General features: G+C 45.5%; 1 protein-coding gene across 5 annotated transcripts in view; it reads right to left on the bottom strand.

Moving 5' to 3' along the window:
- The window catches only part of EPHA4 (EPH receptor A4), a 149,716-nt gene that overhangs the window by 35,573 nt on the left and 101,783 nt on the right, over positions 1-12,360 (bottom strand). For all 5 annotated transcript variants that reach the window (XR_002078986.2, XR_002078985.2, XR_002078987.2 and 2 more), the window contains one exon: positions 441-565. Coding sequence is in view for 2 of the 5 variants with exons in the window: in XM_019445811.2 (XP_019301356.2) it covers positions 441-565 (125 nt within the window). In the remaining 3 variants the exon portion in view is untranslated. The remainder of the gene's footprint in view (positions 1-440; positions 566-12,360) is intronic.

The following is a 12,360-nucleotide window of genomic DNA, read 5'->3' as shown; positions in this document are numbered from 1 at the left end:
TGAAAAATGTAATTTTCCTTCCCCGATTTTCTATTAAAAGTCATCAAAACCCACACCTTGATTCTGAATAGCAGTGATCTACTTAAACAGATCATTATTTCGACTTTTATGAGTCACTCTCACTGATAGAAGGCTTATATATAAGAACTTCTTCGCTATCTTGATTCCCATTACTCGAAAGAAAAAAAAAATGGTTATATTAGAACACAATGTATTTTTCCTATTTTTCAAGATAACGGATTTAATATATAAAATTCATAATTGGATTCGATTGGGAAACAAAATGCATTTGGTCTTGAAATTCACTGGTACTCAGCATTTACAACTGGCTAAAAACTAGAGAGACAAAGGAAGAAAGGAGGGAAGGGAGAAAGGGAGGGAGGGAGGGAGGGAAGGAACAGAAAGAAGGAAGGAAGGAAGCTTGCTCATCCAAGTAATACCTTCTCGTAATACTTGACTTCATACTCCAAGATCACCCCGTTGGGTCTATCTGGTTCCAGCCAAGCCAGAGCAACACTGTACCTTGTAACTTCTTTAGCCTGGACCAAAGCAATGGACGATGGTGCTATTGGGAAAACAAACAAACAAACAAGCGAAAACAAGAGACATCTTGCTTTAACGGGGAAGAAAATGGCGGTCTCAATCAATAGTTTCATTCTACTTAAGAAGAGTGTCAAGGATTGTCTTGTCGCCCCCCCCCCCACCCCGGTCCCCGTTTCACTCCTTCCCAGGACAAAGGCGTACCAGTCGTATGGTTCTCTTCAATACTGTGGCATATGGTTTGTCTTAGAAAGATAACCTCTGAAGTAAGAGGCTGGTCGGTCCACAGGCCTGTGGCGTCACCTCCACAGAGCTTGCAGCCACGTCTCACAAAAGGCTGGAGGTACAGAGAACGCCTCCTGCTTCTTTATTTTGGCAAGCCAGGAAAGGCACTGGAAGAGCTCCTCTTGAGCTGAGTAAAACTGCACCTCATCCCACCTCCAGAGTCATCTTACAGATCTTTAATTTTATACCGGCAGGAGAATTTGCAACTCTTCCCGGAGTACTGTAGGACATGCAAAGAATCTATATCCTTTCCAACATAGATAAAAGTACTGCTCCATTGTAGCTACGTTTGCAGTGTGGCACGATGATGCAAATTATGATGAACCCAAATAAAGCGACGATGTTCTCTCTGCACATGTGTGACGTTTTGCAGCTATTTTTACAGAAGCTGAGATCTTGCTTTTGCCTGTTGAGTAGCAAACTTTCTTCATTCCCCGAAAACAGACACAAAAACGGTCCTCTACCGGGTGTGTTGTCGGGGGGTGGGGGCTGGGTATTTTGAGATCTTTAAAACCAGGCTGCCCTCTTCTTCCTTGTGACGGTCACATCTCCAGCCCGCTGTTGTCGAGCTCTGCTGTGAGTGACAATGACACAAATGTGCCATTACAGGGAGAAGAGGGGCATTCATGAAATCTGTAATCTTACCTAACAAAGCTGGTCTGTACAGCCAGAGATTAGGGGGGGTCTTCCTAAATTGAATGCATATTCTTGTTTGTTACCAAATCGGGAGAAAACGCGAAAACAGACATCAAACAATGGCCCCTGGGGAACAACATCATAGTGTCCTGCTCTTTCCCAGCACACACACGACTGCCAAACCCTAACTCAGAGGAAACAAGAGAACAAGTGAAAATAAATTGTCACTAAACATGAACTGGGGCTAACTTCAAACAAACACGCTTGACCATATCTGACAGGTATCTTGATGGAAAGGAAAGCAACCAGAGATGCCATCATCCCACAAGGGAACCTTCCAGCTCAAGTTAATCCAGCAGGGAGCACCTCTCCGGAGGCCTGGATTGGGCAGCCTGGCATCTCCCCTAGGGGTGCTTCAAGAGGGCGCGTGCGCGTCCCCACGTGCGCGGGCACACGCACCCACCCTGCCCTATTTCTCTCTCCCTCTCCCTCTCCCCCGAAGCTATTCCAGACTGAATCTCAGGCACAAACACAAGTGAGAGATACAGTGGATACACATGTCCTCCATCAAAGGCAACCCCAAGGTTAGTAACAATACCCAAGTGGATGAACAGAGAGCTGTGTGCCGCAGCCATATGGAAGCCACTGAACATCTGAAGAAAATGAAAACCGGAAATGTGCTCATTAGCGGCATTAGGCTTCCCTCCCCCAACACACACAGACGCACACGCACGTTTTCCCTCTCTCTCTCTCTCTCTCTCTCTCTCTCGCTCCTTCCCGGTTGACACGGAACCATTGTCCCGCAAAATGCCAGGAGTGACTCTCTGAAATACGGAGATGGCAAGAAGGCTAAGAAAGCTGCCCGGCTGTGAAAAGCTATTTCACTCCAGGTAATAAATACATTGCCTAACAGAGCACTTTAGCATACACTCCATAAAAAGGGGCTCTTTAAACTCCGATGTTCGGGACTGGAACGTGAAACAGGAAAGCAAGGACTTTAGAAAGAAAGCGGTGGGGGGAGGGGGGGGCGGGGGGGGATCATAAAGTTATAAAATGGACTTTTCTCAGAAACGGCCTGGGTCTGATCCTGATAAGTGGCAGATTCCTCGGGAAAGCATTGCCCGGCTGCCCTTGGGGCGCACTGACGAACTGAGCTGGGTTTCTCTCTGGTTGGGTTACCGCTCAACTGCTGCACGTGGGCCATGAACCTGATTCCCATTTTAGAAGCTGGGGCGGCAGGGTTTCTGAAGGGGAATACGCACGCAACGGAAGTGCTCACCATAGCGCAGGCAGGGAGTTCACAACGCAATCACGCGCACTAATAGAATATCCCTAATGCGGCTCGAGGCGGAGAATCCGTGCGCACAAATGTGCAAATACACCAACAGTGCGCGCTCTGACTCGGCTGTCGTAAAAACGGGAGAAAACGAGACAGAAAGAGAAATGCAGCGTCCTTCTAATTCCCGAAAGGCATGATGCCGTGTGGCTGTCATGTCTGCAGTCTTCCTGAACGGGCGTGTTCAGGAAAGCCTGTGTCCCAGGCCGCAGCGACAAAGGCGTTCCGTCGCCAAGGGAGATTGAGGGAATATACCAACTAAAACGTGCAACCGCACAGCAGTCTAACAGGGCAGCCCTTCCTTCCCCGGAGGAGAGCGTCTTACCTTCGCTGGCACAAAGAACGCCAGTCTGGAAAACTCTGGGCTTCACCGCACTGCCGCTCTGGAGGAAAGAGGCAATCTGGAGCCGCGCCACATGGTAAGCCACGTAGGGGGTTCTTCCCTCGCCCTTCCTACCCTGCCTCCAATCCAGCCTCCAACTCCACATCTGGAAGCCATCGCCTGCCACGTGGGCCCGGCTGCAGCTCGCTTCCCCAGAGGAGGCAGTTGGCAATGGCACTTCTCGATCGTTCTCCTACCCCAATGGTCCCCGAGCTCGTTTTCTCATGCCGTCCCCGTAGCTGCTGCCGCATCCCTCTGCAACGGGTACTGTGCTTTCGGCGATATTTTTCTTGAGCCAACACCCTCTACTGACTCGAGATGTACTTAAAAAGAAAGCCCCATTCCTGATATACATGAAATCTTGTTATCACTGGCAGTTAATAGCGGGTAGCCATAAAAATGAATATGGAAATAAACAATGCTATCAAGGCTGGCTGGACATTCTTGCCTCCTCTCCGTGCCTTACCAAAAATAGAGATTAGCCCCGGGTGAGAGACCCATTAAGGATAATCCCCGCACCAGCTTGAGATTCTGGCCTTGGAGTAACTGGAGTCACTGAGAGAGAACTGGGAAGAAACAAACTTTCACACAGGGCAACTCAGTATTACAGAATGGTCCACGTGGACTTTCACTAGCATGATCTCTGACGCCACCATTGGGATGTTTCCACATTTTGGTAAATCCTGTCGAGTCCTTCTCAATTAGAAAGGTTTCGGATCCCGGGTCCAGACACCCCAGGGCTCTGTCCTCTGCTAACAAATTTGCAAGACGATCTCCTAATAGAATAACAGATTGAACACTCTCCTCCCTCAAAGATAACAAATCGGTGCCTTAGTTCCAAAGAGGGCCCCTCACCATAGGGGAAATTTGGGTCAACATAAAATCACCAAGCAGGGGGTGGCTGGGTGACTCAAGTCAGTTGAGTGTCCACTGTTGGTGTCAGGTCGGGTCACGATCTCAAGGTTCGTCCGTTTGAGCTCCATGTCAGGCTCCGTGCTGTCAGTGCAGAGCCTGATTGGGATTGTCTCTCTCTCTCTCTCTCTCTCTCTCTCTCTCTCTCTCTCTCCCCCCCCCCCTCCCTCCTTCTTTCTCTTTCTCTCTTAAAATAAATTAAAAAAATAATAAACTTAAAAAAATAAAATAAAACACCAAGCAGAAAAAAGGTCCTGCTTGCCTCTCAGTTCTCTGGCTTACATTCTGAAAACTGTGGACACATAGTTTTTCCTCAGTACTGACTAACTCATCCACTAAGCACATACTCAGTGAGCACCAAGAGAACAAGGAAAAGCTAGGAAGGGGCAGACAAATCGGAATCAAATCCAGTCCTTGGTATCAAATTAAGACCCATCTTATCCATCAGCTTGTTTTTTAACTTTATTTATTTTGAGAGAGAGAGAGAGAGAGAGAGAGAGAGAGAGAGAGAGAGAGAGCGGGAGGGGCAGAGAGACAGGAAGACCCAGAATCCGAAGCAGGCTCCAGGCTCTGAGCTGTCAGCACAGAGCCCGGTGCAGGGCTCGAACTCACGGACCGCAGATCATGACCTGAGCCGAAGACCGACGCCCAGCTGGCTGAGCCACCCAGGAGCCAAAGGAAATTTTTATGATAGTCTCACAGAGAAGACACCCATTTTCTAGAACTCAAGAGGAGACAGTTCCTGGTAACCTCTTCTTTTCCAGATTCTCCCATAGTGACGGAGAGAAGTACGAGGTGAGGTGGGCGCTTCCTTATCCCACTGTGGCTTTAGACACGCAATACACCTGCTGAAGAGTCAGAGGAAAAGTCGGGAGGAAGCGGAAGGCTGATGAAAGTATCCTCAGTTGAAGAAAAAGACACGTCTTAGGTTGGAAGCAGTCCTACCTACCCACAGACTTCCCTCATAAAACAGATGTTTGCTTTAAGGAAAGTTTTGTGCCCCCAGACATGAGGAAGAATTCTTCCATGGCTAGAATTTTGGAATAACACACAACTAGGACAGCTGGTCATGCTAATCAACAGTAACATGGTTGAGAAAGATGACTGATGGATGTGAACATCACAAAGGCAAGAACTACTCTGGGGTAGTTTGAAAGAACTCTGGAAGGATTTGGAGTAAGGTTGGTGAAACACGGTCAAGATTCGGAGGGACAAACAAGAGGCAGAAAGGTGAAAGATGGCTGAATAGAGGTGTACCTGCTCCAAATATGACTGGAAATTTCAAGAAAACACTTAGCACTCTGACTCTGTGAGCACGGAGGGCTCATCTAGGACATGTGAAATGAGATAAAGATGAAAATATATTTGATTCATATACTTACAAGTATTCTTTGCTTTACTAATTTGGTGGGAAGACCAATGACTTCTAGAAGGATTGGGGGCAAAATTCTGGGTTTGAAATTTACCAGCTGCCGTCTTGGGCAAGTCGCTCAAACTTCCTTCACTCCATTCTCCCATTTCTGAGCCACCTTCCTCTCAGATACAAGCGTGTGAGTTACGAGAATGTACACTCCACAAAAGTAGAGCTTTCCCTTGTTCATATCTATATCCAAACTATTCAAGACCGTGTCTGGCACACAGTGAGTGCTCTATAAATTTGTCAAACGAATAAAAGTGAACTAAATGTGAAAATAGAGCTTAAAAAAATCTTTGTAGACACTGAAATGTTTTCTAAATATAAAGTACCAGAAGTAGTCATTCCTAAAACAACTTTTTATCTGCACCTGTTTCAGACGACCTTTTGTGGGTCTGGTTCTGCTATTTAAGTTAACTAAGCTATTGACAATTAGGACTAAAGCAAAGGACAATTCTAATTATAAATGGGGTCTCTGTTTTCTAAGAGATATGAGATGCTTCTGAACTTCTTTCAAGCACACAGTTTGTAAAATGTCATTCAAATGTGAGTTGACATTAAAACTAGTTTTCACTGCACCTGTTACAGACAGCATTTTGAGGGATTTGTTCTTTTGGTTGACGGAGGTGTTGACAGTCCTCTCTGGATTTCACCTCTATATCCGGAGGGTATGTAAATAGTTCTCCTAACCACAAAGGTACCGTGGTGGTGAAATCTCTCCCACCAAGTCATAATCCTGAATCCAGAAAGGGCCCTAAGCATTTCTCTTGTTTTGTAAGACCAGAGTTATCTCCAAAGATGCGCTAATGTAAACAAAGTCCATCCTTGCCAGAAGAAGCCATTAGGTACTACGTGGATCCCCGAAATCCCACCAAAAGGACATCACTGATGAAGTGTCAGGGTAATAGAGTACAGAACCCTATGTAATCAGGTTAAGGGCAGCAACATTAAGCATGTGGAACAGATATCTTTCCTCACACTCATTGAAAACAAGTAAAATGGAAAACAAGTAAAATGGTAGTAAAATATCATTTTTTTAAAGATGGACCAAAAACCATTGAGGATGAAAGAAAAAAAAAAAAAAACTCACCAAAGCTTGAAGGTTGAATGACCTGACCTTTCTACTAGAAAGCCAACATAAATTATCACCCCCCCCCTTCAAATAATTCTGTATTCAGAATTCCACACATCCCTGGGAAACTGAGAATGCTTTCTGAATAGAATCCCCATTTGCTATGTACCTGTGGTTACACTTGGTGGGAGACCTGGCCCCATGCACGCAGAAAGCACATGTGGGTTTTATCTCCTTGTGTGTTTTTGATAGACAGAAACAGCACAGATTCGGGGGCTCTATCATGACTCTCTAACGGTGGTACATTTCACAAGGAAGAATTACAGGAGATGCTTTGATGTCAAACAGAGGAGGCTCCTTTTAAGCAAATGGTAAATTTAACTTTCTTTGGTTCAAAGCTCAGCAGTTCTCCTTGCTCCCCACCGACGCGAATGCTACAATTTTCTTTTATTCGCTTCCTCAATGACTTGCCATTAAACACCTACAAGTCATTTTACTGCAGCAGTTTGGTACTTCTGACACCCAAATAGGATGGAGAGGAGAAAAAAAAAAAAGATAAGGAGCAAAGAAAGGCAGGAAGGAGTTGCTGTGAATCACCGCGGGCCATCAAACTGTTTGCTTGGGTCCAGTATCAGGAGCGATGAATTAAAAACAGTTCCGAGGACTTGGAGTGGGGGGGGGGGGAAAGCACTGAAACAGATCGACTGCATTTCACTACTGGCCCAAATTAGGAGGGCGGAGGGAGGAAGGCAGGAAATAAACAGATGCAGTGAAAGGTCTCCAGCCTGCAGGCAAGGAAGAGTGAAAACAGCCTTTTATGAAAGTCAAGAAACCAAAAGCCAAGGATGTCAGTGGTACAACAATGCCCAGTGCTTAGAGGGAAAAGGACTTCTTAACCACAGCGGGGTTCCCCCTCCCCAGGATCTGAATGTAAAGGGATGATGTTTACTCAAGGGGTCTTTCACGGATAGGAAAAATAAACCCGAAGTTTATACATATCTCTGCTTAATGCAAATGGCATATTTAAATTTAATTACTTGGAGCTTAAGGTGGTTTTTGTTCCCCCCTTTCTTTCTCATTTCAACACTGCAGCTCTGATTTGCTCTTTATCAAAGGTTTGTGCATTTTAAAACGCTGTCAGGCATCAAAATTAAATGCTCCAGAACACTAATGATATCCTTGTGATTAAGGGTTTTGTCGTCACAGCAATGCTAAGAACTCTCGTGCTAATATTAATTGCTTTCTTCACATCCCACCAAAGGGAGGGAAGGATTTCTCCTCTGAGCTTTGTACGACCAATGGCATTGAACAACACTGTAATTTTGTTTTTGTTTTTGTTTTTTTTTACTATTATCACTGCGGTCTTTTAGAGTACTCAACAGTGTGCCGTGTTTCATTTTATTTTATTTTTTTTAAGTTTATTCATTTCCTTTGAAAGAGAGAGAGAGAGAGAGAGAGAGCACAAGCCGGGGAGGAGCAGAGAGGAGACTCAGAATCCAGTGCCCTCAGCGCACAGCCCTATGTGGGGCTCGAGCTCAGGAACTTGAGATCATGCAAGAATGGAATGGTCTGAGCCACCCAGCCACCCGCAGTGTTTTCATATACACATGATTTCGTTTGCAATACACTTAACCAGCTGGGTTAGCCCCCCGTTATTTTTTAGGTAAAAGTCATTAAGACTGCATTCCTGTCCACCCTCCTCGATACATCACCAATGTAAGAACGCCACTCTGCACCCCACAGCTTTTAGCTGCTGTGCCATTAATAAGCACCTAAGCACATTATATCATAGTCAAGAAATAAATCTGTAAAATTGTTTTTTTTTTTTTAAAAGGTACCGAGGGGCGCCTGGGTGGCTCAGTCGGTTGAGCGACCGACTTCGTTTCAGGTCACGATCTCATGGTTTGTGAGTTCGAGCCCCGCGTCGGGCTCTGTGCTGACAGCTCAGAGCCTGGAGCCTGCTTCGGATTCTGTGTCTCCCTCTCTCTCTGCGCCTCCCCCGCTCATGCTCTGTCTCTCTCTATCTCAGAAATAAAAAAATATCAAAGAAATTAAAAAAAAAAAAGGTACCGAAAAAGTTGATGATTCCAAAATCGATACTGAATTATTTTCCTATTCAACAAAAGATCTAGAACCAAATTCTCGATTGAAGCTTTTAGAAGACTCTGGATTAAATGAAGCTCATTTATATTTAAATATGGATGTATTAATATTAATTAAGCATGCACTTAAAATACATGAGGGGTGCATTTTTTTTCCAGAAGGTGATTTCTTTCCAAGGTCAGTACAAAGAGTCTATTTTAAACAAATACTGTATAAAGTAAAGCAGGGCACCATAACACTTACCAAAAGATACAACAGACCCATGCTTACAACGATTTTCAGAATCTCATTTTGGGAGACTCCTGGTGCTTTCACTAAGTGATCCAAGAGTAAGACTTTACAAAACATTAAGCTCAGACTCTTACTTTACTTAGTTTTCCAGAGGAATGGGTGGCAGGTGATCTTAGAAAAACCTTTTATAGGGAGCTATTAACCATATTTTAAATGATGGAATGTGATATTCTTCCCTTTCGTGTTAAGTATCTGCAGAAGAAAGGTGAAGGTGTTGGGATTAACCTCTGTGGCTAACTGCCCAAAAGATGAGAGCCCCCCTCCCCTAAATAACTGTTTCTGGGGGCGCCTGGGGGGCTCAGTCGGTTAAGCGTCCGACTCTTGGTTTCAGCTCAGGTCATGATTTCACGGTTCGTGAGTTCAACCCCTGCATCAGGCTCTGCACTGATAGTGCCTGGTTGGGATTCCCTCTCCCTCCCTCCCTCCCTCTCTCTCTCTCTCTCCTTCCCCTGCTCACTCTCCCTGTCTCTCAAAATAAATAAACTTCAAAAACTTTTAAAAAAAGAATAAATAACTGTTCTGGGATGGCGCTGCTCAGACAGGGACTACATTTCCCTTACATGTCAGATGGTTCACGTGACTGAATTTCAGCAAGGGAATGTGGGTTTAAGTGACTATTCCTCTTCTAGGCCCGCGTCTTTGGGTCCCTCCATCCTCTCTAACTTACAGTCTGCCCGCTGGATGTTGATGCCCACGTCCGTCTTCAAAGCTCTCCCACCAACCCCTCCCTCATCACCACCCGCTGGATGTAACTTGGGCAAGAAATAATTTTAATGTTTATTTATTGTTGAGACAGGGACAGAGCATGAATGGGGGAGGGTCAGAGAGAGAGGGAGACACAGAATCGAAAAGCAGGCTCCAGGCTGCGAGCTGTCAGCACAGAGCCCGACGCGGGGCCCAAACTCAGGGACCGGGAGATCATGACCTGAGCCGAAGTCGGACGCTTAACCGACAGAGCCACCCAGGCGCCCCTAAGAAATAATTTTAAATGTCAGTTAACCTACTCACTGACATTTGGGGTTACAGCAGATATTCATTCAGGTAAAGTGTAGCCATTTGGCAAAAAGAAAAAAAAGGCATTTTTCGAATACCGTTTTCATATAATAACTAACTAAAGTGTAGTGTATTCTGGCTACAGAAGATTGAGCGGTGGTCTAAAGCTGCCTGAATGGCCTTCAGGTCCCCTCTTGGGGATGCACCTATGAGCATGCACCGTGAGCAGATATCAACGCACTCCTCTGGCGAGCGCGCCCTGAGGTCGGCCCTGCCCAGAATAGAAGATGCAGGTTTGCAGGGACACGATGGGCCACGGGTCTTTTACCCGTGATGGATTCAGCAGAGTCCCACATTCCTGGGCTCAAAGATTCCGCTGAGCTCGTCTTAACGTTAAACGGGGAAAGACAGTGGTGTTCTCCAGATGGCTCGGTTGAGTTTTCTTTGCAGAAAAGGGTTCCTCTCCGTTGCCTAGTGACCAGCTGGCGTGGCCTGGGCCACGTGAATTGGAGGAAAACAGAGAAGAATGGGCAAATGAGCAAATACTGGTCTCCTCGGTGAGGCCCTTGGGCACAACGGTAACATCGCTTCATCCTTGCATCTCCTCGGAAGCGCTTATAATTATCCCCTTTGAATGCATATCTGCAAACTTAGGTAATACATGGAAGTTCGGGGATCGGACCAGCGCTATAAAATGAAATTTTTAAGCCCAAGAGTGCCTGCCTCAAAAGCATACAGTCCTCCTACCGTATCACGCGCCTGTAAACACACGCTCAACAAGTGAGCATTTATTGAGTAACTACTACGTGCCCAGCACTGTCTCAAAGGCCTTGAGTAAGTTAATCCTATCACCCTCACGAAAACCCTATGAGGCAGGTATTATTATTGTTCTCCTTTTACAGATCAGGAAACGAAGGCACAGAGGGTTTGAAGAGCTTGCCCCGAGTGACAGCATATAAACGGTGAATTCACAAGTCCGGTCCCGGAGCCCACAGTTTTCAACCCCTGAGCCACCAAAGGCCTCTGGTCTCTCCCCTCCTTGCACTGGTAAGAAATGAGAGATCTGAACGTTAAATGGCTTGCTCTCCTGCAGCAGCGTCAGCAACAGAGCAAATCTTAGGTCTGCTCTACGTCAGTCAGGTACAGGGCCACCTATGTGCATTCCTGCTTGCCAGAAATCCAGAGGTAATTTAGACATGACCTCTGTGTCTAGACAAAGCTTAAAGCTTTTACAGATGGATCACCTCATAAGAGAACTACTTAGAGGGCTAAGGGAAGAATTGTCTAAAATGGAAAAATTCAATTGCAAAATAAAACAACAGTATGTGAAGCTAGGGAAGGTGGAGGGAGTACGGGGCAAGCCTGTGGAAGGTTGGCGACGTTCTATTCTTTGCCCTGGTTTATGGCGGCACAGGCGTTCGCTTTGGGATAATTCATTGACTATATGTTTATGTCTCATCCACTCTTCTGTATGTGTGTATATTTCATAATCAAAAGGCTATAAAAGACAAAGAAAAGCGTTAACTAAGGGTATTAGGGATGAAATACGAAAATTAATACTAGACCCATCCAAAATGCTTAGTTAATCTTTGGGGTAAAGGTCTAAAGGTGTCATGAAAGATCTAAGTTTTTGCAACTTAAGACTTTTGTAACGAGTTAATCGTTCTGTTTCATATTTGAGCCGTACAGCAATCCCTGCTTTCTATAGTAAAGAAAATGTATTAATTAAATGCTTGTTTTACTATTTTTTAAGGTTTATTTATTTTTGAGAGAGAGAGAGAGAGAGAAAGCTTGCCTGCACGTGCGCGAGGGGCAGAGAGAGAGGGAGACAGAAGATCAGCTGTCAGCACAGAGCCCGACGTGAGCCTGGAACTCACAAACCACGGGATCATGACCTGAGCTGAAGTCGGATGCCTAACCGACTGAGCCACCCAGGCACCCCTTACTTTTTAAAAATTATTATTTTAGGGGCGCCTGATCTCGTGGTTCCCAAGTTCGAGCCCCGGGTCGGGCCCTGCGCCGACAGCTTAGAGCCTGGAGGCTGCTTCGGATTCTGTGTCTCCCTCTCTGTCTTCCCCTCTCCTGCTCACGCTCTCTCTCCCCCTCAAAAGGAAATAAACATTAAAAACATAAAAAATAAAATAAAATAAAAATTACCATCTTAAATTAGCATTACTACCTGTATAGCCATACCACTAGTTGTAGAATCACAAGTGAGTAAAAGCTCAACTTGGAACCAAGGCACGTATCCCCCAGAATAACGGGATGGCTTAGGGGCACCGAGTGTCTCTGCTGTAGTTCGAGTGTGTATTCTGTTTCCTCTGACAGCGGCTTGTTTTACTTTCTATTTGCTTACTAAGAAACTTGTTGGCAGGTTCCAATAAGGGTAGCCCAAC

The sequence above is a fragment of the Panthera pardus genome, unplaced genomic scaffold (assembly GCF_024362965.1).
Source record: "Panthera pardus isolate Hobbes unplaced genomic scaffold, ASM2436296v1 HiC_scaffold_10, whole genome shotgun sequence".
In the NCBI taxonomy this organism is placed as follows: Eukaryota; Metazoa; Chordata; class Mammalia; order Carnivora; family Felidae; genus Panthera; species Panthera pardus.
This window is presented reverse-complemented; position numbering and strand designations above follow the sequence as displayed.